Genomic DNA, 26,415 nt, shown 5'->3' on the forward strand with positions numbered 1-26,415 from the left:
TTCAAAATACTTTTCACTGTTGAGGTAGCCAAATCGAGTTCACGAGCAATTGATGACAGGCTTTGTCCGCCTTCATATTTTTTCACTATTTTCATTTTCTGCTCTAAATCAATCTTCTTTCGCTTACGAACTGGTCTTGCACTCTTGCTATCACTTGGTTTCTTTCCAGGCATGATTTGAATGAAATAATAGGGTGAATCAACAGAAATACAGTATCACTGAAATAACACAAGACTGAGAGGCTGTGAGAGCACAAAGCCTTCCCTTGTGGGAGATGCTACTGCTGTATTCCTCTGCACACCGCACTACAGACGCTCCCCAACTTACACAATTGTTCCGTTCTGGAACGCCTTGCGTAACTTGAATTTTGCATGAGTCAGAAACGTATACCCATTACGCAAAAAAAAACAAACCAAAAAAAACCTCCTATTTCTAGCTTAAGGAACTTTTTCCATAAGTGCAGATTTGCGTAAATTGGGTCTTGCGTAACCCAGGGAGCGTCTATACAGTACTTTGCATTTCCATACACTACGCAATATTTTCGCAACTCAAAAATTTTATTTATGCCTTATGGAACTTTTTGCATAAGGTCGAATTTGCGCAAGTTGGGTCTTGCATAACCCGGGGAGCATCTGTATTAGTAACCATGAAATTACACACTTATTCTATTATGCATCCACTCAAAAGCAAGTTCAAAACATCTTGAATCTAGAGAAAACACTCCTGAGTTATTTTTCCATCCATCATTGCAATTAGGTTTTAGGACTCAGGAGTTCTTTTTCTACTATTCAGACCAAACAAAGTTTTTCCAGCAAAACTCAGTAAAATTACTTCTGTCTCTGTGAACCATACTTTCTGTCAAGACAAGTTAGCATAAACTTTTTCTATCATAACATAGCTGCCAACAGTCTCTCTTTGAGGACCTCTTCTGCCCAAAAAAAGCAGGCGTGAGCTCCTGTGAGTTGTCTTTTGACACTGTCTGCAGCAACAGGGTCTGACAGCTTGTTTTGTTACTTTCACAAATATACCTCAGTCCTCAGTGACTCACAACAGTACACTCGGTGGATTATTTTTTCTTCTGACGAAAACACACCAGTACCACAAAAGGCTGTTAAGAAAGCGATCTAATTATCTCCATCCTGATGCCAATGGTTCTGACTCTTAAACTATAAAAAAGCCAAAAACTTATTTTGATTAAACTTTGCTAAATTTTGATCTAATGCAAATTTTCACAAGAGTCATAATTTTCTCAAAAATAACCCACCTGATGTTTGCAGAATTAGCTGTGGGGGGAAAATCCTCCTTTTCCACTCTAAGCCAACCATTGACAAAAGTCTGAAATTGGAGAACAAGATCAAAGATACCATCATTTAAATAAGTCTAGCCCAACTTTCTAATTCAGTTCTTGTTTGCATATTACTCTTTGCCATTGTGTGAGTGAGTGGCACCTAGTGGTTAAAGAACCAGGATTTCTGAAATCTGGAATCTTTCTAGCACTACCACAGCTTTGGGCAAGTCGCTGCACTTCAGCTGTTTCAGTCCCCCCGTTTGTCAAACACGTACCTGCTTCTCCAAGGGCTGGTGACGCCTCGTTAATATTGGGAGAGCATCCTCACATGGAAGGCACTAGAAAAGTGCAAGAGTTCCAGAATACTTCCCCAGCTGTAAAGTAGGTAGCTTACGGTATGCCTGCATAGGCATAAGGCCAGGGTGACAATGCAGCTACGTTATCCTGACTGTGAGTTTTTGCAGTACACGCGTTGCATGGGGGAGCAGCCAAGCATACCTGGCTGTCTGCCCCACAACCGTTCAGGGCCCGGGCCAGTCATTTCTGCGAAACCACAAGAGGGGCAGGCAGGAAGACAACACAATCTGCAGCCCGAGGGACACAAAGCAGCTGAAGGTGTGTGCAGGGGCCAGGTTCTGGGCCTGCACTGTGCAGGACAGAGGCCAGACTAGATGGTCCCTTCTAGCCTTAACGTCGGCGGTCTCAGCGCGCAGGAGGACACGCCCTACGCAGCCAGACACGTCCGCTGGAACGGCTTAGAGCCAGGGCACAGACGTCCGGCGGCCGAGAGGGGATTCCACCCAGCTGCCCCCGGATCACCGAGGGAGGCAGGGCCGTGAGACTACAGGCACCCCCCCCCCACCCACCCCGCGCACACAGCCCAGAGGAGGCAGGCCCGGAGCGGCCCGGCCGCAGGGCGGGGGCGGGGAGCCGCGAACTCAGTGGGCGGGGAGCGGCCCCCTCCCCCCAGGCCGGCTCTGTCCGCGCCCGCAGGGAGGGCAGCGGCTAAGGGGGAGGGAGCAGTCCCAGGGAGCAGCACCAGGGGGCCTGAGCGAGCGAGCGAGGGAGAAGCCGGGCCCCAGCCGCCCCATCCCCGAGCTGGACAAGCGGGAGTGGCCCAGGCACCACGCGGGCCTGTACGTACTTCTCTCGACAGGGCAGAGGTACGGGAGCCGACAAGGATCAAACCAACCCTATCCCAGGGCTGAGGTGGGCGGGCGTTACCCAGGCACGGGACCCTACAGGGAACCAGCCCAACCCCTCCCCCTGCTCCCGCCACGCGGAGTCGTGCTGTAGCCACGCCTCCTGGCGTACGACGTATCCCACGCTCCGGAGCGCGAGGGGATAACGAACCGTCCCGTCACCCGGCGCGAGCAGCCGGCACCATGATCACTTCCGGTAGGTCAGAGGGTAGCGGAAGGGGTAGTAGAAGGTGGCAGGTTAAGACAGACGGCGAGTGGGGAGAAGTCCCTGCAGGGAGGCTGTTCCCCCACCCCATACTTCGGTCTGTCGGTGGCGAGAGACCCTCTCCTCCGGCCTCCACCGCTCTGGGGCTTTCGGCAGAGTTTCCGGGCGGGTGCCTCCCAGAATGCCTGGCGGCCGGATGTGCCGCCATCTTTAGGCTCCCTCTCTCCCTTGTATTGACAATAACAAGCCCCGATCTGTCCCGTCCCCCCCTCCCGGGAGAGAGAGAAGGAGGCAGAGAGGGGGGAGGAGGGAGAGCGGGGGGAGCTAAAGCGAGAGGAGAGGAAAAGGAGAGGGGCGGGGGCTGAGGAGAAGAAGAGGAAGGAAGGAAACGGGAAAGGGAGGAGGTGGAGAAAGGAGTCTATAGACAAGAGGGAGCGAGAGAGACTCACCCATCCACCCTTTTATTTCCTCTTGAAGGAAGCGGGTAGGAGCAAAAGAAGGAGAGAGACCCCAGTGGGAGCAGAAAAGGTAGAATACAGGTGTAGCGAGGAGGACGGGGAGAGGCCAGTGGGTGGAGAGAAGAAGGAAGAGAGACGCTGCTGAGAGGCGTAGAAGCAAGAGAGGCATGAGAAACCACTGAGAAGAAACAAAAGAGCAGTGAAAAGACGAAATAAGTGATTCTACCGAGAGAAGAAAGTGAAGGGGGGGGACTGAACGACTCTGCTAGCAAAAAGGAGGAGTTGAGAGACTCCTCTGAGAGAAGACAAACCAGAGACTGACTCTAACTCTCTCTTTGTCTGTCACACCAAAAGAATTTGATGCCCCTCAGTCTGTTCACCTCTGTGTGTTCATGTTTCCCACAGGTTTCTCTTCCCCCAACCCCCCAGCAGCAGCTCAGGAGGTCAGACCTGCCACTGATGGTAATAGCAGCAGCAGCTCCTCCTCCTGCAAGAAGAGAAAGTTAAACAACAGCAGCAACAACTCTGAAAGAGAAGAGTTTGATTCCATTTCCTCCTGCTCCTCTTCTCCTTCCAAAAACAACTCATCATCATCTTCCTCCATCATCACCACCTCCTCAGGGGGCCCCTCATCCAACCATCATCTGCAGAAGAAGCTGCGCTTTGAGGACTCCTTGGATTTTATTGGACTCGATGTGAAGATGGCTGAAGAGTCTTCCTCATCCTCTTCTCCTGCTCCCTCTTTTCAGCAGCAGCACCAGCAACAGCTCAAAAATAAAAGCCTTTTAATTTCATCAGTGGCTGTGGGGCACCATGCAAATGGCTTGACCAAAGCTGCCTCCTCCACGGTCTCCAGTTTCGCCAACAGTAAACCTGGCTCTGCCAAGAAGTTAGTGATCAAGAACTTTAAAGGTAATAACAAGCCATAATTTGTCCTCACCTTTGATGAGTTGACACTCAACTCATGTGGTATTTCAACATGACAAGCTATCCAGTTAGCTTGTAAATAGGTTTTATTGGAAATACTCTTCTGTGATGAACGCCTGAATCTGTATGTAAAAGGGAAACATAATATGGTGTAGACTTGCCAAATCTAATACGCACTTGGAGGCAAACTCCATCATTTGGGATTACTTTTAAGGTACTTTTCATTGCCTCTTTTGAGAGGAAGGATTTGAGACCTCATACTCCTGATTTTTGCTTTTAAATCACCCTTATTCAGAATGATACCATTTGATATCCCTAATGTAGTAATTCCAACTCCAGAAACAACAAATAGTTTAGTCCAGTGTGTTTGACAGGTCTCTGCAGAAAATATCTTATTAAAAATAGCTAATTGTCCATCTCATTTTGTCCATCACAGTATGGTCTCTGCCTATTTTATTTCATTTTTAAATAACTTACATTTTTAGGTGATTACTAAGCTTTTATGATTGAGATGCTCTTCCCTTCCCCAGGTCTCTTAATGCATTGGCATACTTTTTTTTTTTTTTTTTGGCCTTTTCCTCTCCTTGTTGCCCCACTTCTCTATCCACCCTCTCACCAGAAGGATGTGTGCTGCTCTTGTTGCTTGAGTTTTGGAGTGCCACGTGAGGCCAGGCAGCGTTGTGGCAGAGCTGAGTGCTGCAGAAGCAAAGAAGCAAAGCTTGGGCTGATGAGATGCTGCCTGAGAGCTATTTCAGCTGTATTATGGGCCACTATAGGAGCAGGCAGGGAATGTGCATAGCTTTCAAGGAGCTGCTTGTCGCTTTACCTGAAAACCATGGGCAAAATCCAAGCTTCATACAGCTTTCCTTGTTTCTTTCCTCTACACCACCTCATGTTAGTCTGACAACTTATTTCGCTACTCCTGTTCTCCTCCATCACATTGAACAAACGGTGGTTTATACAACATTTGCATCCCAAAAGATACTAAGGTGCTTCATATGCTTTAAAGATATACAAGAGGAGAGGGGCTTTTTATCTTATTCAGGACAGTAAGTTTTTAGTGAATCTATATCTAGTGTTAATTTATGGTGCTCAAATTAGATTATAACTTTGCTCTGTGGTATTCATGATAGCATTTATGAAAGGTTCTTCCATCCTACTGCGGAATGCACTAACCTCATTTAGTTTGACTCAGTTCTGGAATTTTAGGATGGTGATGCATGATAGCGAGAACTGAAGTCTAGTCTTCGTTTATGGCTTCTCTTACAGGTTATAGGTGAACGGAATATGGGCATCAGCTTTTCACAACTTTTTTATTGTTTGTTTAATGTTGTAGCTTACACATTCTTGTGAGACTTGTTGCATATTATAAACTGTTGTTTTGTCTGACACTTCAAAAATGTACCAGCTCTGTGACTGCTATTTATTGAGTCAGTATTAAATGACAGATTGAAAATATTTTTTAATTCTGCCCTTATCTGTGTTATTAAGAACACCTTATTAAAATTAGAATACGTTTTTAAAACAGGAATTTTTCACTGTTTTATTTATGTATAAATTCACTCAGCTTTGACAGTGAAAGTGGGCTAATCGCATTTCTACTTAGTGCATAAGAACCTGAATGGGAAACTAACATAATGCTGGAATATTGCCGACACTGTGTGGAAATAGGTATTTTGTTTTAAATATACGTCTCTATTATGACTTCCTCTCCCCCCCCAAAAAAATCACAAATTTCTGTTGTCTTAATTTTGTTTAAAAACTGGGTTTGCAAAACCTAAACTGTGGGCCAAACGTGACCTGAAAGCGTACATGTCTTTCTCCTTAAACTCCCTACCCTCCCTTCGCCATATCCCAATATTCCTCCTGGAACAATGATCACTTGACTTAAGTATTTTGTTTTTAGAATTCTAAGTTTGCTCTGTCCTGAAACCCCTTATACTTTCTGATGCCTTGAGATGTGGCTATGATCCTGGCTAAAAGAGAGTGAGAACCAATCATTTAGGCATCTCATCCATTTTTGTTAATTGTTCAGAAGGGTTCCTGTTGAACACTGTAAGAGACTCCATCTCGTAGGTGTTAAGGTCTCTACTTCTGCTGCACTTCCAGCCCTTGCCAGAAGCTAGTGTTACTCACAGGATCCTGTTACTGAGCTAATTAATATTAAAAAAAAAAGTCATTAAAAAATCCCCAAATATTTCCATAAACTTGCTTTAGGCAATCATTTTGTGGTTAGATTTATGATTTAAAAATTAAACTTACCACAGCACTGAGGATTTGACTTAGGAAATTTTTGTTAACCTCTTTTACATACTTTTTTATTGAAGGTAATGTACAGTGGGGAGGAGCTATGGAAAGAAGGCTGTACTAAATGATAGTGGAGTTGAATCTTTCCAAGTCTGACATACTTGAACATAAAGAACAGGGCTTGAAAAACATAACAAACACCTACTGCCCAGAACCTGCAGACCTAAGTAAATACGACTGCATTGGTTCAGATTGGAAGATTTTCTTTGCAAACAAAGGTCTATAATCTATAATGTTTATAATGTTTCCTGTGTAAATATAGCTTAAAACCTGCATAAATTGATGGGATGGGTCTCCTTCACCAGTTTTCCACTTGGTACAGTTATCTGTCTTGGAACATCTGTCACACATCTCTAAAAAGGGCTGGCTTCATTTTACCAACACATGATGATCAATCTGTATGTCACTTTCTAATTATTTTGTCCTGTGCTGCCAGCTTAATAAAAAATCAGTATTAATGAAAGTATAGACTGACGATATTTTTTTCACTTGAACTGTTAAGACATTAGGTATTGCAGAGTTTATAGACCGGTGTATCGTATCTGCTACAAGTGCTGTGATGTGCAGGCACAACAGGGTGACTTGAACACTGTGAGTCAAGTTGAAACTTAGAATTTCATTGCTATCTAACAGTGAAAGCAGAATCTGATGTATGCCTAAATAGACTTTCTTTATGTTTTAGTGGAAGCTAGAGTGTTTTTTCAAATTTGTCATCTTCACATTTATAAAACAACTAGAATTTTCTGCTCTCCTTAAACAGGATCTCAACCTTTGTTTATATCCTAGATAAACCTAAATTGCCTGAAAACTACACAGATGAAACCTGGCAAAAATTGAAAGAAGCTGTGGAAGCTATCCAAAACAGTACTTCAATTAAGTACAATTTAGAAGAGCTCTATCAGGTAAGTGGTCCCAATCTATATTTAAAGCCATTCAATCTAAATAAAATCTGGATATGCTCTGTTCATTTTTCATTTCTCAAAATTATTTTTGTGATTTAAAAAAAAAAGGAAATATGACACTTTGTAGTTACTTTCCTACTGAACAAACTATTTACTTAGTTTCTCAAAGTGACTTTAAAAATCCAGAATAAAGGATTTGCAAGAGCTAAAGTTGAACTGAGAACCTTTTTACCTGCCAAGAGCATAATCTAAGGTGTGGTTTCCCTTGCAACAGTTGACACGAATTAAATAAGGCAAGGAGCTGTATTCCCTTTACTACTGCTTTTGAGTTTGTGCTGTGTAGCTGCTCAAGGAGAAACATGAAATCCTAAAACGTTTGGTGTTTAGGTAAGAAAAGGACAACTTGGATTAAAATGTAATCTATTTGTGTCTGTCTAAACACAATCTCTGTTCATAATTTGGGATCATAAACAACCATTTTTTTTAAAAAATCATTTAACTTCTAAAGTAGGTGTAAAATGTGTCACCATATTTCCTCATGAAAATCATATTCGTTTGGTTGTCATTGCTTGCCATTAGAATTATGTATATTTGACAGTGAAAACATTTAAACTCCTCCCCCCCCATCATTAGTAATGATTATTTTGCCCTGATTATTATTATTTTTAAAGAATGCTGTCAGGTCTAAATTGAGTATTAGACCTTTTTTATAAGCTCTTCAGTCTTTATATAATTACATTTCTGTTTCTGCATTCTTTATGTACAGTTACCTAACTAAATTTGTTTAGTCAAAATGACTGGGACTTCCTAAACTTGGGGGGGGGGGGTTGTACCACCTAGTGCTGCACGCAGTTATAAAGAAGTACTTCTATTTTGTTTAAGCTTTTATCGTTTGATAGGTTTTCATGGTTTTTTTTTCTCGAAAAGGTGAATTTTGAATGTGGTTTTGGCTCCAGCAAATATACGATGACATTCTGTCTTTAGGTCTTATTGAAGTTTGGGATGGGTTGAATTGCCTGAATATGGGCTGAATATTTTTTTTTCTTTTTTGCCGTCCTCATGTCCTCCCCACTCAGCGCATGTTACATGCGCTTTAGATTCTTGTTTTGAACTTTTAAATCAAAACCAGGAAGGTTGAGAAACTTCATGTTTGGCATGTGCATGGTTCCACAATAAAGAGCGCCTTCTTTGCAGCATTTGGAGGAATTGATGGCAAATTTAGATACCCTGAAATCAACAACTGCATGTGTATTTAAGCTCCGGACAAATAGGCTTATACTGTATTGAATAATGCACAACTGCAAATAAATGTGTTTTTAAAAAATACAGTGAATCATGGGCTTATCTACCACTCAAAGGACAAACAAATCAATTAACTAGTAGAGATGGCCTTTATCTACAAAGTCATACTGAAAACCTTGCCACTACTTCAAAGTAGTAGTTTAAAATGAATTTGCCCTCTTAGAGGTTGATATCAAACCAGGTTTCACTGTGCTACTTATGCTCAAGGAGAGTGAGTTACAACTACTTTGAGAATCATGACTTTGAATATCCTGACATATGTGTTGAAAATTTCAGCCATAACGTTACGATTATTTAAATATATTTAAGTGAATAGGAACATTTCATACTTGACTGCCCTCTAAGTTGAATCTAAAAATAAATGTCTTAATTTAAAAATAGTAATAGCAATTGCTAGTATTTTAAATGCTAAATAAACCAGTGCTGCTTGTGAACAGCTGCTTGGTAAATGGATCTGATTCCAAATATGCTTTGGCAGACATCATTATCTAAGCAGAGAGAGGAATGGCCCAAAAAAAGCCTGTTGAAGTTCCTTCCCACACTCTTCAAAAGGATTTATTCATATTTTGTGTTTGAACAGAGTTAAGCTTCTTGGTTTTAGTTTGACACATCTGTGTGCCAGTAAAATCCCACTGAGTGAACATTTTTTTTTGAGCCTTTAATTTTTTAGACCACGAACCATTAGCGCTGTGTTTCTACTTCTACTTCTTAGGTTGGGGAAGAGCGCACATAGATAAGCAGCTAAATAATCATGGAGAACTGAAAGCTTTATACAAATGGTTTATTTGCCAGAATAATTTTCTTCAGTACATCAACACTCAAAAGTAGAGGCCTAGACTTCCCTGTTTAAATGGATGATTATAAATAAGAAAGGTCAGCTTTTTAAACATTTCTCAAAGTACCCATTGCTATGGCCTCAGAAAATCTTCCAATCTGAACCAATGCAGTGGTGTTTTCATGTGTGATTCCACCCCAACCCCTGCCTTCTCTTCTTCCTTATCCTCCCCCAAAACAAATGTAAATTTCACAATACCCAGATGTGTCTGGGGAGCCTTGGTCCCATGTCCTGAGTATGGCTAATACATCTGAGAGTGCAGAATCCCAAGGCAGGGCATCTTATTCTGAACAGCCCACTTCTGTGAACCGCAAGTAGGTAGTGTGATTATTTGCAGTGTTAGCAACAGCAAAACGTCTTGTACGGTATCATTTTAAATATTGATCTAGTACAACAATGTTGCAGTAGCAATTATACAGTATCAGTGGAGATACTTCCATTTAAAAGGACAGTGTTTTCAGCTGAAATTCCCAGTATCTGCCTGTTTTTTTAAAAAAACAAAGAAAAACAACTTGTCTGTTTTTTTCCGAAATTTCATAGTTGGTGTGGAATTTTTTCTCCATTAAAGTGCATGTATTTTGTATTTGATTTCTTGTGTCAACAAAAGGTTTGAAAATCCTATTTGACACAAGCGTGTTGTGAATTTTCCACTACTTATTACTGTGTAGAACTCCAGATATCATGTGGTCATGCATGTATATGTGTGAAGTTTCATACATTAAAATAAATTCATCTGAGTTTTATTTAACTTATTACACATTGAAATAAATGCACATGGATGAAATCCATCCATTCATAATGGGCCTATAGAAGGTCCTCCAAAGTGCACAAGTCCTTGCAGCCATGCAAAGAGTTGGAAATGGAGTGGGTACTTATGCAACCCCTGTTTTCTAAGGGGGGGGGACTCTGTAACACCTCAAAATAGACTGGCAAAGAGGGGTGCAGATCAGGAGCAGATGATTGGCCAGAAATGATTGCCTAGGGAGTATGGAGAGCCAGCCATTGTTAACCCTGCTTATTAACTAGAAGAAGGGCCGCAGAGGGGTTGGGCATCTGGCTCAAAGGTTACATTCCATCTTTTCAGCCCCCAGTAGTCATCTTCCCCCCCCACCCCAAAGCCCATTTGGGTGGAAGAGGGGTTACATTTTGTGTCCTGTGTTTACTTGAAAGTTTGATATGACTTCTCACATTTTAATGGTATGTAAGTTAGAAGCTGACCACATAGGCTATAGAGCAGGAGAGAAAGGGAGAAAACTCCAACCCATGTGCCATCAAACTGAACAAAGAACTGTACTGTATTTAATAATGCAGAACTGCAAATAAATGTTTTTAAAAAATATAGTGAATCATGGGCTTATCTACCACTCAAAGGACAAACAAATCAGTTAACTAGTAGAGATGGCCTTTATCTACAAAGTCATACTGAAAACCTTGCCACTACTTCAAAGTAGTAGTTTTTCTGTTAGATCAGTGGTTTTCGACTTGTGGTCCATGGAACCCTGGGGGTCCACAGTCTATGCCTAAGATTTCCAAAGGGGTCTGCACTCCATTCAAAAATTTTTAGGGGTCAGCAAATAAAAAATGGTTGAAAACCATTGTGTTAGATTAATACCATTTTTTTAAAAAACCAAACTCAAGACTGAGAATTTAAACTCTCAAATATCAGGAAATTCAGTTCTGGCTTTCCCGGCAGCCGGAACTCAACCATCTTGTGCTTATGTAGCATTTTGTATTATATGTGGTGTTTATCTTGCTTTCATGACTTAAACTACCTTGAAAAAATGATGAATTCTAACTCAGTGAATTTGCGTCCCATATATATTCAGAGTTAACTGCTTGTTTTTGACAAAAGAAGTTTGTACTAATTTTTACTCCCTGTTCATCCTTTGGAGCTAATATAATTATGGGTGAGTGAGCAGCATTTATTTCACAGAATTGCTATCTTCGGACTGTAGAGTCTTTACTGCTGGTGTTTGTTGCAGAAGCTAGAAAGAACCCAACTTAACTGTCAGATCCCATGCTGAGTTAGCTGTTGGGATGCATTTTTACTTGTGAACTGAGCAAATACAGTCTGAAAATCATGGAGACATTACATGTGGAACTAAAGACTGGTTCTTCTACAGATACCCACATATTCTTACACAAACACCTTAGTTAACCTAACCTTTAAAGCTGTTCATGTGCATTCCATGTAAACAAAATCAATACAAATTAGGAAAACACCAGGTAAGGGTCCATCCACATAAAAAGCAATGTGATTTCACATTGCCATTATGCCTACAGACTTTATCTTCACAGCCTTTTACTCCCCCCCCACACCCCCCGCCCCAAACATCCATCATGCATGCATCCATTTTTTCTAAACCACAACCAAATGCTCTTAGTTTAAGATACTTTATTGAGAAAGTATGGAATACAGAGCACTACCAAAAAAATCTGAGGTTATAATTAGGCTTGTGTGACCTGGAGAGATGTTGCAGGATTTAGAGGGAACTTGAGGTGGGGAGTGTGAAAGGGCGACACTGGAAATCATGCTCTCTTGCAATAAGGCTTCCCTGTCTCTTCCAGTGGAACTGCAAATGGCTTGGTAAGTTTAGTAGCTCATAAAATAAAACCTTAAGTGTCTGTGTTTCAGAGTAATAAAACCCATAAATTGCTGGAAAATTGAACTACCTCTGTTTCTGCATTTCTCACTTGGGCACTTAATGTATGTCTACACAGCAAGTAAGCACCTGCAGCCGGTGTTGGTCAGCTGACTTGCAGGCTCCGGCTGCAGGGCTGTAAAATTGCTGTGCAGACATTCAGGCTGGAACCCAAACCACGGGGCCTCTCAAGTGGGGAGGTTCCCAGGCTCTAGCATGAGCCTGAACATCTACACAGCCGTTTTTAGCCCGGCAGCCCAAGCCTGGTGAGCCTGAGTCAGCTGACTCAGACCAGCTGTAGCTGTGCTACTACAGGTCTTTTCTGCCAGTGTAGACATATGCTAAGACTCCCACTGAAGTCTGTAAACCCGTGGGTTGTGAACTGTTTAAGGGCGGGCCCTCGTAGTGTCATTTTACTGCTGTAAAGTGCTTCGTACATCTACTGTGCTGTGAAAGCAGCAGTATGTAATGTAAAGTTCCAGAGAGGGTAGATCTGCTCAAGGATCAAAACCAAACATGTCATGTTTTTGTTGTTTTGTTATTTTTCTTTAAATGGAAGCCACATGGAGAAATTCATTTTTATCTTGCTATATCTGTGTCATTATTTACTTTAGGCTGTCGAAAATCTCTGCTCCTACAAGATTTCTGCAAACTTGTATAAACAATTGAGACAGATTTGTGAAGACCACATCAAAGCACAAATTCACCAATTCAGAGAATATCCTTTAACTGAAAGTCTTTTCACCTGCCAATCTCAGGAGTCATGTTTCTTGTGCGTCAGTTGATGGCTTTGGGGAGGTACCATTATCTTATAGTTTGGCATTGTGGCTGGCAGAAGTAGAAAGAACAAAATATAAGATAAATGTAAAGCCATTTAAGATCTTCACAGAGTAAAATGAATGAACTGTTTTAGTTGTAACACCTTGTAAGTATTAGCAATGGCATCAACTGTTGTAAAGCACAGGAAGATACCTGAAACTGCTTTATGTGCAGGTAAAGAGAATTAATTTCAACAACTTTAGTTTTGAATTGTATTAAGAGTCTAGAAATATCAAGTACTCATTTACTGGTTTGGAATCTTTAAAGCTTTCTTGCTGAAATGGAAAATGGATTATTGCTAGTACTTTACTAAGAGGCAGACATTCAATAATCCAATGATTTTACACCTACATATTTTGTGCCCACAGTAAAATGTGGATGCAAATATTACATTTGGACGTATCTATAAGATTTGGGGTCACATGTCTGGTATTAGACACCTTAATTCTGGCATTTGTGCTTGGAAATGATCTCCTGTGCAAACTTTGTAAGTTTGAGTCCCTCTGAAAACGTGGCCTGAAACATTCTGTATGTTTACACTTCAGTCAATCATTGTGTCTGAATAAAACAACATATAATTGTAGTTTTTCCATATGCTAGCAAAGTATTATTGTTAACGTAGATTAGTCTTTAGAGTCCAAATGTGTTTTTGTTTTTGATAATGGGACTTAGGCTCCTGAGTGATTTTTAGGTGCTTTTGATAATTTTACCCTGGTCTTGAACTACTGTTAATAACCATGACACTAATATAAACTAAAAATAGCATCTGAAAAAAAATTCTGATCCTTTCCAAAGGGTAGCTAGTGAATTTATGATGCACTCTGAAAGTATTGTGGAAAAGTACTGTTGAGCTTTTTAGGTGGCTAATGTAAACTATGGGATTTTTGTCATAATTTTCTTAACTGCCTTTTCATGGATTCGCTGGACAGTGTTCTTTTTCTAAAGAAAATAGACAAATGTTGGCAAGATCATTGCAGACAAATGGTAAGGTTTTTTTTTTTTTCCTTTTAAAAACAAACCTGTCTATTCCTGACGGTTTACTTATCTCTCTCATTTTTTTACAAATGTTATCTGATTTCTAAAGTAAAGGCTTCCGTTATAGGAGGAAATGACATCTAACTTGTTAGAAATGAAGCTTTGAAAGCACTTCCCTGAGATGTACTTCTGAACATATGGCTTTGGTCCTGAATAAACATTTGAAATGCACGTTGCGTGTGTATATGCTAGCCCTTCCCCTCGTGTTTGTAACTCAGAGACTAATTCTCATTTTACCCTTGGTTCATGTCTAAATGCTATTTTGCATTCTTTCCCACCCTAAATCAAATGCTAAATGTCATGTTGATCATACTTAAAACATCCCACTGCATACTAGTAAATGCAGAATACTCCAGAAATTGTTGGTAATTTTGGCACATACACATATACAGGTATATGACATTTCAATTTCAACTGATATAAAAATGCTGGTGACTTTTTTCCCCTCCTCCCCAACAGATCATGATTAGGAGTATCTTTTTGTTCCTGGATCGAACTTACGTTCTTCAAAATTCAATGCTGCCATCTATTTGGTAAGAATAAAACTGATTTTTTTTAAAAAAAAATTTCTTACTATTTGAAATATAGGGATTGCAGCTAGCTACAATTTTTTTTTGCCGTTCTAGAAGAGAGAAATGTTTTGAATTTAATTTCAATTTAATTTAATTTCCATGAAATGTGAGCGTTTTGCAGTGACTAATACCAAATTTTAACTGAACTGATACCATCTAACTCCAGTTTGCATAATACGAGAAAGCCTTTTCAGTAATTGAAAAGCCAGGATTTAGGGTCAAAGGGTCATTGGCCACACATCTGGTTATCAAAGGTAGTGAGGATATTTAGTACATATGTAACATTCTAAAGATACAATGCTTTAAATATATTGGATAATGAATATGTACAACTCCTAATTTTATAAAGGGGTAAACTAAGGTTATGTCTACAGTACCAGCTCGGGCTGTGATTCCCAGGTCATCTACACGTACTCCCATTAGTTTGGTGAGAACTAGTGCAAGTATAAACATGCACTGCAATAGCATGGCTTACCCATGCCGAGTCCATACCTACAGGGAGGTTGTATTCAATATGGCTAAGCCATGCCACTGCCTTTGCTACCATGGCCACACTGCCACACAGTCTCAATAGCTGTCATCGAGCTAGCACAAGTAATTGTATGTGAGCTGGGAAATCACACCCCTTGCTCATAGGGAAGACATGATCAATGAGAGGTTATGGTCAGTTTTGGGGTGTCCAACTTGATACACCCCTTAAAGGTCTAACTTTTTCGGAAAGTACTGAGCATCCACTCTCAAATCAGACCCACTTAACGCATCAAGTTGGACACCCAAACCTGAGATCCCGCCTCCAAATCACCTTTCATCATTTAAAATCTTTGCCTAAGGACACCAGTGATAGAGCTGAGATTAGAACCCTGGCTTCCATTCCATGCTTAATTCTTTTGAGAAAACTGCTTTATCTTTGAAGATATGCTAGTCTTCCTATTAAATTGAGGAAACGCTTTTAAGCCTCATCAATTTTTAATCTTTCTAAATCCAGCTAATCCAAGCTAAGAATGGTTAATGTCCTAAAACAAAGTAATTATCAAAAATAAATCTCATTTGTATCTGCAGATGTGAGAATGTGTACAAGAGTATTACTTTAGATAGTTGCCTATTGTTGTATATGTGTGCGTTTACACACCTCTGAAATGGCTTAGGAAACGCTGAGAGAATAAATGTTTGAGCATCAGAATCAAGAACGTGTGCTGCTGTTTTTATTGTGATGGTTAAAAATAAAAAATTCAGAGATGGTTCTGCTTCAAATTATTTAAGAGGCTTTTTTATCTTTTTAGGGATATGGGTTTAGAGTTGTTTAGGACTCATATAATTAGCGATCAGAAAGTTCAGAACAAGACCATTGACGGCATTCTTCTCCTGATTGAGAGGGAAAGAAATGGTGAGGCTATTGATAGGAGTTTGCTCCGAAGCCTTCTAAGTATGCTTTCTGATTTGCAGGTGAGTACATTTTCTTCAGTTAGCAGAAAACTGAAAAAAGTACCACACTTGTATTCCAGGACACACTATATGCTTTACACTGAATTATTCTTCTTTATTCCTAGATTTATCAAGATTCTTTTGAACATAGATTCTTGGAAGAGACTAATCGTCTGTATGCAGCAGAGGGACAGAGACTTATGCAAGAACGAGAGGTATTTTATGTTTTAATCTTTTTTCCTCTTGTTTGCAGCCACTGATGAAACATCTTAGCTAAGAGAGAGCAGAATAATGTGTTCCTGTAGTGCATTCTCCTCATGCATAGGGTAGCAGGAAATATTCCCAGCAATAGTGTGACTTGCTCGTTTACCTTTTTAAAAACTGTACTCGTGGCAAATGTACTCAAGCACCATCACTCTAGGGCTTGGTGTTCTTGGTCCCAAAATTAGTCTGTAGCTGATGCTGTCAGACTTTGGTCCCAGCATCTCTTCAACATTTCTTCATTATGTAAACAGTAAAATAACTTTCTTTAATCTTTTCAGGTTCCAGAGTATCTTCATCATGTCAACAAGCGATTAGAAGAAGAAGCAGACAGAATTATCACATACTTGGATCAGAGTACACAGTAAGTGTGTGATCTGCCTTGCCTTGGTATCTTTAGCCATTCGGTTCTAATCCTGTTGAAGGCTTTTGCCACACAAAATAACTACAGTTATTGACTAACGTATTATTTGTATTCAGATGTAATGTAAGTTGCCAAATGCTTCTCCTCTTCCCCAAAACTGCTTCAAGCCAATCAGTCATTGTCTTATTTTGCACAGCTAACTGGAGTGGTTCAGATTAGAGGCTGATTTGACTTTTGGGCAATTAATTTGATTTGTAGGCCATTTTAGGGGGAGAGCCTGTGTCCCTACTAGCTGTGGCAACTACCTGTATGAGCAAATACTCGGTTACCTTCTTAACGAAAGTAGAGAGAGGCCAGCAATAGTTACGGGGTATTCTCAGTGGGAAAACTCTAAACTAGTTAAGGCTATAAATACCATTCAAGGAAGAAAACTTCTTGAATGTCAGTTTCTTAGATAATGCAGTCATCACCCTGGAAACTTAAAATGAAGATGACCTTTCGGGGTGGACTCAGATGCAGAAGGTGGCTGGTGGGGATGCTGGAATTCCCCTAGAGAGACATACTCTGAGGCCACTGCTGTGGTTACTGGGAGGAAGAGGAGACCTGCAACAGGATGTATGGCCCTCTTTGAGTACATGGGCAGCAGGTCTTACCTTGGAGTTGGGAGGGAGCAGGTCACTGAATGATAGAGGCCTCTTACTATAGTGCAGGGGTTCTCCCAACAAATATTTTGGTGGCCTCAGTGTGTGGCCACCAGCTCTTGCTGCTGGCCACTCTGACAAACCAGTCTCTCTGTCCCTGCCCACCATAGTCCTTCAGCAAGGGCCCACCCCTGGGAAGGTGTGACAGGAACTCACTGGCCACCTGTGGAGTCCCGGACACCCCATGCCCCAGCCTGGCGGGAGTGGAGGAGTTTCCCAGTGACTGAACACAATAGTCGCCTCCAGCGCTGTGCACACCGGCCCCACGTGTCTCCAGAAGTGCTGCTTGGAGCCCCTGAGGAGGCCGCGTGGTACAGGACGCTGATCCCTGCTGGCGGTGCCAAAACAAACACCAAGGCAGCACCTCTCGCTGCCCTTGGTAACAGTGATTCAGGAGCAACAGCTGGGTGCTGCAGGGAGAGGCTGCTGCTCCCCCCTCCTCCTTCCCCCCGAATCTCCACCCATGCTTTGGAGGCTGTCGTGGCTGCAAAAAATTCTGCTGGTGGCTGCATTTGAGAAACGCTGCTCTAGTGGATCAGGAGGCAGCACCAGAGATGAACTCTGAGGGAGGGGATTTGGGACTGCTGTTATGCTGTTTCTCCAGTCCTGCTGTCCCCACTCTCCACCCCCTCAGCCATTAAAGTAAGAGTCTGCTAGGTCCTTCAGTGGATCCCTTCTTCCTTAGTCCATTATTAGCAAAGTCCCCATTCTAATTTAGGAGCTATTGGTTCAAATACCTGTTGTCTTTGCACCTTCCTGGTCACTGTCTCCTTGCTTTATGGTCTCTTGCAAGGCCGGAATGCCCTCTTGCATGAGGTTGAAGGAAGCATATTCCCTGAGGAGCTGCTTCCCTAACTTTCTGCCCTGATGAGATCCATCTTGTGCATCACCTTGAGGCACTCAGTTACCATAGTGATGAGTTTACTATAAATCCCTCGTCAGCAAGTAGTTACCTACTGGGGGAAACAGGTTAAATATATTTATATATTGTTTTGTTAAACACACAGCCCCAAGTTACTGGGCAGGATCCTGCCAAGTGTAGATTTAAGTCAGGTTAGTCTGTTCTTCAAATGGGATTTAAAACTGTTAGTGATAGAAAAAGGAAAAGTAATTCTAAACATTTCTTCTATAGGAAGCCACTAATTGCTACTGTAGAAAAGCAACTGCTAGGTGAACATTTAACAGCCATTCTTCAGAAAGGTAATCTTTCTTCTTTATAGAAATGTTTCTAGTTACTGCTTCGGGGCTTTCATTCCTGTGCTGAAAAGAAAGTGACACATTCAGGTGCTGGGGGAGGACACAAGCCACATCATTCTTTAACACTCCTTGCTATTCAGTTCATGAAATAGCACTGAACATTTTGCAGGAGGGCAAGTCCCATTCTCCTTTTCAGAGGTAAGGAGCCACAATGGTGTCTTCAAATACATTGCAGAGCAGAAGGAAAACTAGAATTAAAATACAGATGTTGGGTTGGGGATTCAAGTAACATTTTTAAGATCACGAGTGGGGGGGTAGCCTTTGCGTTAGAGCCAGATGTAGCAAGGGGGACCATTCAGGATTAGCAAGCAAACATGCTACTCTACTCTAAAGAAGGCAAAAACAGTTAAGATACACTGCTTTAGCCATGTAATAATCTCTCCTCATGGTCATGAGACCATGTGTGCTCCAAGGGAGGTGAATAATGAATACATGAGTGCAACCTGCACAAATTGTTCATCTAATATGCTTTAGTAATTTTCAAGTCAAAGGAAAAATATTAGACACCTGATAGCTGAATGGTGTGTGGGTATTGGTGAGGGAGGGTGTTCTGGTAAGAAGCCCTTCCCCCACCTATTCCCTCTTCCCAGCTACTAGAAGTGAGGGTATTCTTACTTATGTGATGTCCCTGGACTCTGCTGTGGTTTTTCAGACATCTGCTTTCAAGAGGTTAATATGAAAAATGAAGATGCTGCTTGGCTGCATGTAGAGACTTGCATTTTTTATAGTGTTATAAAACCTAATTTTCTGCAAAAATTGAGATTTAGGACTTCTGAGCTTCCAAGCAAAGCTTCCCAGGGGCTAATGGGGCGTAAACTTTTTTATTACTGAATTTAAAGGAGCAATGAAGTATGAGTGAGCAAAGCTTATGGATGAGACAGTTATGTATAGTACAATAGTCCAAGATACAAGGACTTTCAGATACAGGGTTAATTCAGTTTGGCTAGACAACAAAAAACAGAATGGCAGTTGACAGCAAAAAAAAGAAAAAGGAAATCGACAAGCAAAACCATTGGAGAAGAAACTGATATATTGAACAATAATATGGCTGGGTTAACATGAGATTTGAAGTTCTTTACATTCCAGTAGCATGCATGGATCACTTTCAGTGATTATACCTTTTTTAGATGTTTAAACTTTCAAACCCACAGGTTTAAACCACCTTCTTGATGAAAACAGAATTCAAGACTTGTCTCTTCTATATCAGTTGTTCAGTCGGGTCAGAGGTGGAGTGCAAGTTCTCTTACAGCATTGGATTGAATACATAAAGGTACTGATATATATCAAGGATCTTGTACTGACCTTTTATAATCACTGAGGATTGTCCACAAAATATTTCTTTCATAAACAAGTATTACATCTTAGAAAGATGCAACATAGTTTTAACAGATGACTTGGAATCTTTTAAACAGCATGCTTATATTTAACCGAACGACCTGTGAAATTGCACTGGGAATGCAATTGTTTTAGAATAATTGAATATTGTCTTGAAGTATCTATCATTCCAAAATCTGGATTTTTGGTTTTGGTTTATACAGAAAAGCATGTGTTGGTTGAGGAAAGACACATTCCTGGTATCTTCCTGTCACTTTAGGATAACGTTGGCTGTAATTTATACCCTTATTTCCAGGTCAAGTTTACCTTGTCTACACTTACAGTGCTGTAGCGCTTAGTGATGACTCTACCTATGCCAACGGAAGACCTCCCGTCGGCATAGGTACTCCACCTCCAAGAAGTGATAACTATGTCAATGGGAGAAGCCCTTCCACCGACATGGTGCTGTCTGCATCAGGGGGGTAGGCTGTTAGAACTCTGTCACTCAGGTGTGGATTTTCCACACCCCTGAACAACATAGTTATATTGGCATAGGCTTGGTCTACGCCACCACCTTAAGTGATACTGCTAATTATCTCTTTTCTAGTTAACCCTTTGGGTTTACACTCATTTGTTCAGAAAAGTCCATGTAGAAATTTGGAATTTAAAATGTTAATTCATACGGATTATGTGTACCAAAGGAAAAACACTTCTCTGTTTCTAACAATGAACCCTACGTGATTGTATTTTGATTACTTTTGTCTGCACCAGCGTCATGGATATTGCCAGGCTAGGATCTTGTCTGAAAGAGCAGTTTGCTACCAACAGCACATGTGGGGTTTTGTTAGTTTGCTGTTGCCTTGTGTTGCAAATTGAAAAAAATCCAAAAGCACTAACTTTTAGCTACAAATGTAAAGTTTTTGCTTATTAAATGGAATACACTTTCATACATGTAGTATTTGTATTCCTGAGTGTGTGAGTGGAATATCGCCACAGTCTGTATTGCTTCATCCTACATTTAAATTCTGTGCTTTCATTGAGTGGCGGATTAGGCGGGGGGAAAGCTACTTAAAAAGCAAAGGACATACATACTAGATTACAACACTAAAGACCTTTATTATCCTTCATGTATTCATAGGAAAACTCCCATTGACTTCACTGTTCAGTGGGCAGATGATTCTGTAACTTTAATAATATTGTCACACAGGCATCCTAATTTTGGTAGGAGAGTGTGCTTTGTATTACTGTTGTGGTGAAATTGACTTCACTGGGAGTCTTGCCCATGTAAGTCTCTGCAGGAATGAGTCCTTACAGCATGTAATATTTTGGTTGTATATAGTTTTGACTATCATCTTTAAGTGTTTGTACCATAAAGTTGGCTTACCATTGTGTTTGCATCTCTTCTGAAATGCAAGTTCTGCTATATACTGACTTCAGCAATTTGATTTTTTTTTTTTAATTGTTGTCTATCTTGGTATAGTGATTGAAAATATAGAATGCTATCTGTGTGTAGCAAGTACATTCTACCTTTTAATTATTGTTGTGTTAGCGAAGCAAACATTTTTCATTGTAAAATCTGAACTTTTACATCATCCAACTTTTGGTTTGAAGATTTCATTCAGATCTGGTATTTAGAATTTTGATTGAAGGGTGAATTTTTGTTTTTCAGGCATTTGGTAGCACTATAGTAATTAACCCGGAAAAAGACAAAACTATGGTCCAAGAGCTGCTAGATTTTAAGGATAAAGTTGACCATATTATTGATGTCTGCTTTCTGAAGAATGAGAAATTTGTCAATGCTATGAAAGAAGCATTTGAAACCTTCATTAACAAGAGACCAAATAAACCAGCTGAACTGATAGGTATCATTTTCAGTCTCTCTTTCTACATATGTTTGTTTTGTTTTTTGTTTTGGGTTTTTTGATTATGCAATTTGAACAGATGATTAGGAGAATGATGGGATTTTATTTATGAAAGGAGGCTTAAATAGAAAGCATAACTAAATAGTGTATATTTCTGCAAATAGCTTAATAGGAGTCCAGAAGCATTAGATATTGTTATGATGAATGACCACCATTTCACTGGCTAGTTGTTGTTTTTGGTTTGTTTTTTTTTTTGGTTGGTTGGTTGGGTTGTTTTGTGGGGGGCGGGGGAGCTGAGGTATATCAGCAATGCTTCAGGACCCAATTCAATCACTAACAGAGATTAGGCAAAACCTTCCCGGCAATGGAATTAGTTTGAGTCTTCAGGAGTCTACACAGTCCCTGTGATACCTCATGTGTGCACAGAGTGACGCAGGGGTCTGCAGTGAGTGCAACTATGTAGTAGTGGATCCACCAACCATATGACCTTCCTGCCCACTATCTCTCTCTTGTCTCATCGAATGGAGCCCCTGTGGACCAATGGAAATACAGACCCTCTCACTTTCTTGTGCAATAGAACGATATTTGTTATGCTATCTGTTGGGCTGTATACATTCTTGGGCTGGTGGGACTACCCTTTTAGTGGAAATTTGCTTCAGAGTGCCCTATTTTTCAGTGATCTCTGTTTCCATAATTTTAGCAGATATTATCGCACCATTTGAAACTGGCTATTGAAATCAGCTAGCATGCACAATTTTTCTTCCCCAAGTTAAATTTCTAGAACGATTTTAACAATATATTTTACTCTGGAACCTAATGCCTTCTATTGCTGCTACTTTAGCTACATCAAGCTTGGTTCTTCAGTCAGGGACCTTTATGTGGATTATGGTTTATTATGTTTAAAAACCTTGCTTTTAAAGTAACAGATACAGGCCTGTGGAGCAGTCACGAGTGTGTGATTTTTCATCATCTTCTATTTAAGCTGGTACTCTCACTCATATGAGAAGAGGTCCTTGAACTATTGCAATGTAATGATGTTCTAAAGGCATAAATGAAAATGCAGTATCAAAATGGTAGTGCTAAATTTGTTCATGGTAATGTCTAATTGTTTTGGCTTTCCAAAAGGACCATAGTTTTTGGTTTTATTTTTTTAAACGTCTCTAGAATGAGCTAAATGTCAAAATTTAAATGTAGGTTCATTCTGATGCTCGGCAGAGTCAGGTTTTCAATTCCTTTTACTTGTTTTGCTTTTTAGCTAAGTATGTGGATTCAAAGCTTCGTGCAGGCAACAAAGAAGCTACTGATGAAGAACTTGAAAAAATGCTGGATAAAATTATGATTATATTTAGGTTCATTTATGGTAAGGGTTACAATTTTGTTTGTGTACAGTTGTTTTATCTGTAACATAATGTTTCCTTGTAAGTTGATTCTAATCTATCTGCCCTCCTTACCCCCCTCCCCCCCCCCCAAAAAAAGTGTACAGTATCTCTGTGGATTTAGTTTGTCTTCCAATCATTTAACTGGAGAGACTGCCCTAAATGCTCACGTGGTGCCTGATTCAGAGCTAACTGAAGTTAACTGAAAAGCTCCCATGGACTTTATATGGGGCCTATTGAGTAACCTTTCATTTAAATGTTGCAGTTTGCACAAACAAGTTTTATCTGATCACCAACAAATCATGTCCTTTACATTACAGGAAAAGATGTCTTTGAGGCCTTCTATAAGAAAGATCTAGCAAAGCGGCTATTAGTTGGGAAAAGTGCATCAGTAGATGCAGAAAAATCTATGCTTTCCAAACTGAAACATGGTGAGTATCTTGCCCTCCCTCCTGCTTTTCTCTGTTAGAAATAATAGTCTAAATTAATATCTGTGTTTTCCCCTATAACAGATTTTTTTCGTCTTCCTTTTTTGAAGTAAGTGAAAGGGAAAATGTAGTGGGTGTGTAAATCTTTTTCTACAGTGTTATGTTCATCTTTAACAATGTTGCTCTGCTTTAAGAAAACAATTTCATATAAACAAATACATAAGTACCAGGCAGAAGTCAGGAATTTAAAGTTCAAGCTGACCATCTAGTTTGTACCATCCTGGTCTTTGGGGGTAAATCTGAGGGATTCTGGCACAAAATACTTGTGCTATGATAGGATAATGTGCTTTTTCCTCTTGGGTCATGTTTTTTATTCAGTGTAAGGACTCACAGCCCCGTGTAACTGCCAATCAGCTCTTACCAATGGACCTTCACTATTTCATAATACAAAATCTTGTGCCTGGTCAGACAGGATTTCTAAAGTTTAATCCAGGTCCAGACTTCAAGGAGATAAAGATCACCATGCAGGAGATCAAAGTTTAAATCAGTGTGCAGGTACTAGGTCAATGGGCTGGCCCTAGGACAGTTCTTAAATTAGGAATAATTTTCTGAATTTGTATTTGTGTGCTAGATTTGAATGGCTCTCTGACATATGGTATAACCATTTTAAATATGTTGCTTCTTAGTTTTTGACTGTGTGTTTTGTTTTTTTTTTAATTATAAAAACCTCTCTTCTAGAATGTGGTGCTGCTTTCACCAGCAAGCTTGAAGGAATGTTTAAAGACATGGAACTTTCAAAAGATATCATGATACAGTTTAAACAGGTATAGCTGTAAAGCCTGCCATGGTTTGTTCTTTAGTATTTTATTACTTTCCTTGTGGGTATGTCTGATGCACCCCCCGGGTACTCAGGGTTGTGAGGCACCTCACTACTACCTCCGCTTAGCTTGAAGGAATCTTGGCTGTGCCTGCTATGGATCAACTCCTTGAAACCACCAACCTCTGGCAGCACAGCACAGCCTCGCTCACTCCGTAGAGTAGCAATACACGAATCCTGGAGTCTTCAGAACATTCCCTGTAATGTCCAACCTCTTATCCACTGAACGCTCTCAGAATTACCAGGCCTTGCTGTTTCCAGAGGATTAGTACACACCAACTTGTAAGATTCAACTCAGGATCACCAATTTACTGACAACCGCAGTATTTAGATAGATTTATAGTGAAAACAATACGTTTGTTATCAAAGAACAGAGATTGAAGTGCTAGTGAATAAGAATATTGGAAACAAATGGTTACATATAAAAGAAAATCATAACACGCTTTCTACTGACTAAACTTAACTAACAATTTACATCCTTGTCTTAAAAAAAATCTTATTTCAGCCAAAGTTCTCTCCAGCATATTCAACAAAGCCTAGTTGAGACCTGTTTTTCATAAAGCAAGCTCAGACCATTTACTTCCTCAGTGAAGGATGTCAGGGTGTCATCTTTGCCCCCCAGATACAATAGGGCAAACCCTTAGAGTGCACCTCAATATAAGGTTCTCCCCAGCTCTCCTGTCCTCATCCTATTCTGGTATTTTTTCTCTTCTTGTTAGTGTCTCTGAAGTTCCCACAGTCTTTCCTTAATGTTCAGTTCTGACAGGTGATAGGAGATCCAATGTGAACTATACAGTATTTAATTTATATGTAAACAGCCAGCTAGATAAACATTCTTGCCAGAAAACCTGTTGTTCACATTTGCTGGTGACCAGTCCCTAGACACAGACCTTCAAGAACATAATTTTCAGTGGAGATACATAACTTCTTACACAATATCCATACATGCATTTTGCAATGATGTTGATAACTAGCATGACACTGGCTTTTATTTGAGATCTCTCATGACACTCTGGTGAACTAGAATGTACATACCAAACCCAAGAAATTCCTGTAACCCCTCTGCACCTCCTTGCCAGATGGCACTGAGGTTCTTGGGTCACAGTGTGTTATGGCCAAAATGTTTGTTGTAAATATTTCCTTATCATTTGAAGTAACTTTCTCTCCTTCAGAAGACACAGAGAATAACTTGCTCTTACAGGATGCACTTTTTTAACTTGTTTCTTTTTTGTACAAAAATCCTTGGGAGGGGATGATTTTTCAAAGAAAAAAAGCAATTAGAAGCACAACTCCTACTGAAAAGTCAATGGGTATTGAATACTCAAATCCTATTTGTGCCTTTTGAGAATCTTCCACCTTAGTTCACTAATTGATTTAACTAATAACGGAGCAAAAATCAGCAGAACAAGTACCTAGTGGGATTTAACAGGAAATATATTGAAATAAATATGCAGACTTGTTGAATGTCTAGCTTAACAGCATTACAAGCTGATGAGACTAGATCACTGATCTAGTGGAGAGAGTAGAGCACATGGTGTCAACACAACTCAGTTGTGTTCCGGGATCTGCCACTGATTTAGGTTGACTTTCATCAAGTTATTTAACCTCTTGGCTTCAGTTTCTCTGTCTTTTAAATAGTCTTGTACTTCACAATGGCAGTGTATGGGTTTCTTTACAAACAAACATCAAAAAGTGTTTTGAGAGCCTCTGAAAGGTGCTATCATACTCATTCTACTACTCATGTAGTTAACTTGCATTCTGTGCAGAGAATATATCATGAGGTCACTTGCATTCTGTGCACGCATGGCACTGATAATGCCTGTTTAACTTGCCTGTAAGAATAAGGGAACAGCACCACTTTTTCAATATGCTTTTGTTTCTCCTTGCAGTATATGCAAAATCAGAATGTACCTGGTAACATTGAACTAACAGTGAACATCCTGACTATGGGTTATTGGCCAACCTATGTGCCTATGGAAGTCCACTTACCACCAGAGGTAAGGATAACTATGTTGGACTTTGCATACAGAAGTAGAACACTTCTTTCTTAGGCTTGCCA

At 40.3% G+C, this 26,415-nt stretch overlaps 1 protein-coding gene across 1 annotated transcript in view; it reads left to right on the plus strand.

Annotated features, from left to right (window-relative positions):
• The first annotated feature begins 2,196 nt into the window (after positions 1 to 2,196).
• CUL4B (cullin 4B) overlaps positions 2,197 to 26,415 on the plus strand; it is a 32,093-nt gene continuing 7,874 nt past the window's right edge. Inside the window, exons 1-16 of the mRNA XM_077827236.1 lie at positions 2,197 to 2,686; positions 3,559 to 4,065; positions 7,174 to 7,289; positions 12,683 to 12,786; positions 13,802 to 13,871; positions 14,382 to 14,455; positions 15,775 to 15,937; positions 16,042 to 16,131; positions 16,459 to 16,541; positions 18,375 to 18,442; positions 19,651 to 19,769; positions 21,483 to 21,675; positions 22,931 to 23,035; positions 23,372 to 23,482; positions 24,218 to 24,303; positions 26,246 to 26,353. Coding sequence (XP_077683362.1) covers positions 2,674 to 2,686; positions 3,559 to 4,065; positions 7,174 to 7,289; positions 12,683 to 12,786; positions 13,802 to 13,871; positions 14,382 to 14,455; positions 15,775 to 15,937; positions 16,042 to 16,131; positions 16,459 to 16,541; positions 18,375 to 18,442; positions 19,651 to 19,769; positions 21,483 to 21,675; positions 22,931 to 23,035; positions 23,372 to 23,482; positions 24,218 to 24,303; positions 26,246 to 26,353 — 2,010 coding nt within the window. The 5' untranslated portion in view covers positions 2,197 to 2,673. The remainder of the gene's footprint in view (positions 2,687 to 3,558; positions 4,066 to 7,173; positions 7,290 to 12,682; positions 12,787 to 13,801; positions 13,872 to 14,381; positions 14,456 to 15,774; positions 15,938 to 16,041; positions 16,132 to 16,458; positions 16,542 to 18,374; positions 18,443 to 19,650; positions 19,770 to 21,482; positions 21,676 to 22,930; positions 23,036 to 23,371; positions 23,483 to 24,217; positions 24,304 to 26,245; positions 26,354 to 26,415) is intronic.

Source organism: Eretmochelys imbricata, chromosome 9, assembly GCF_965152235.1.
Source record: "Eretmochelys imbricata isolate rEreImb1 chromosome 9, rEreImb1.hap1, whole genome shotgun sequence".
Classification (NCBI taxonomy): Eukaryota; Metazoa; Chordata; order Testudines; family Cheloniidae; genus Eretmochelys; species Eretmochelys imbricata.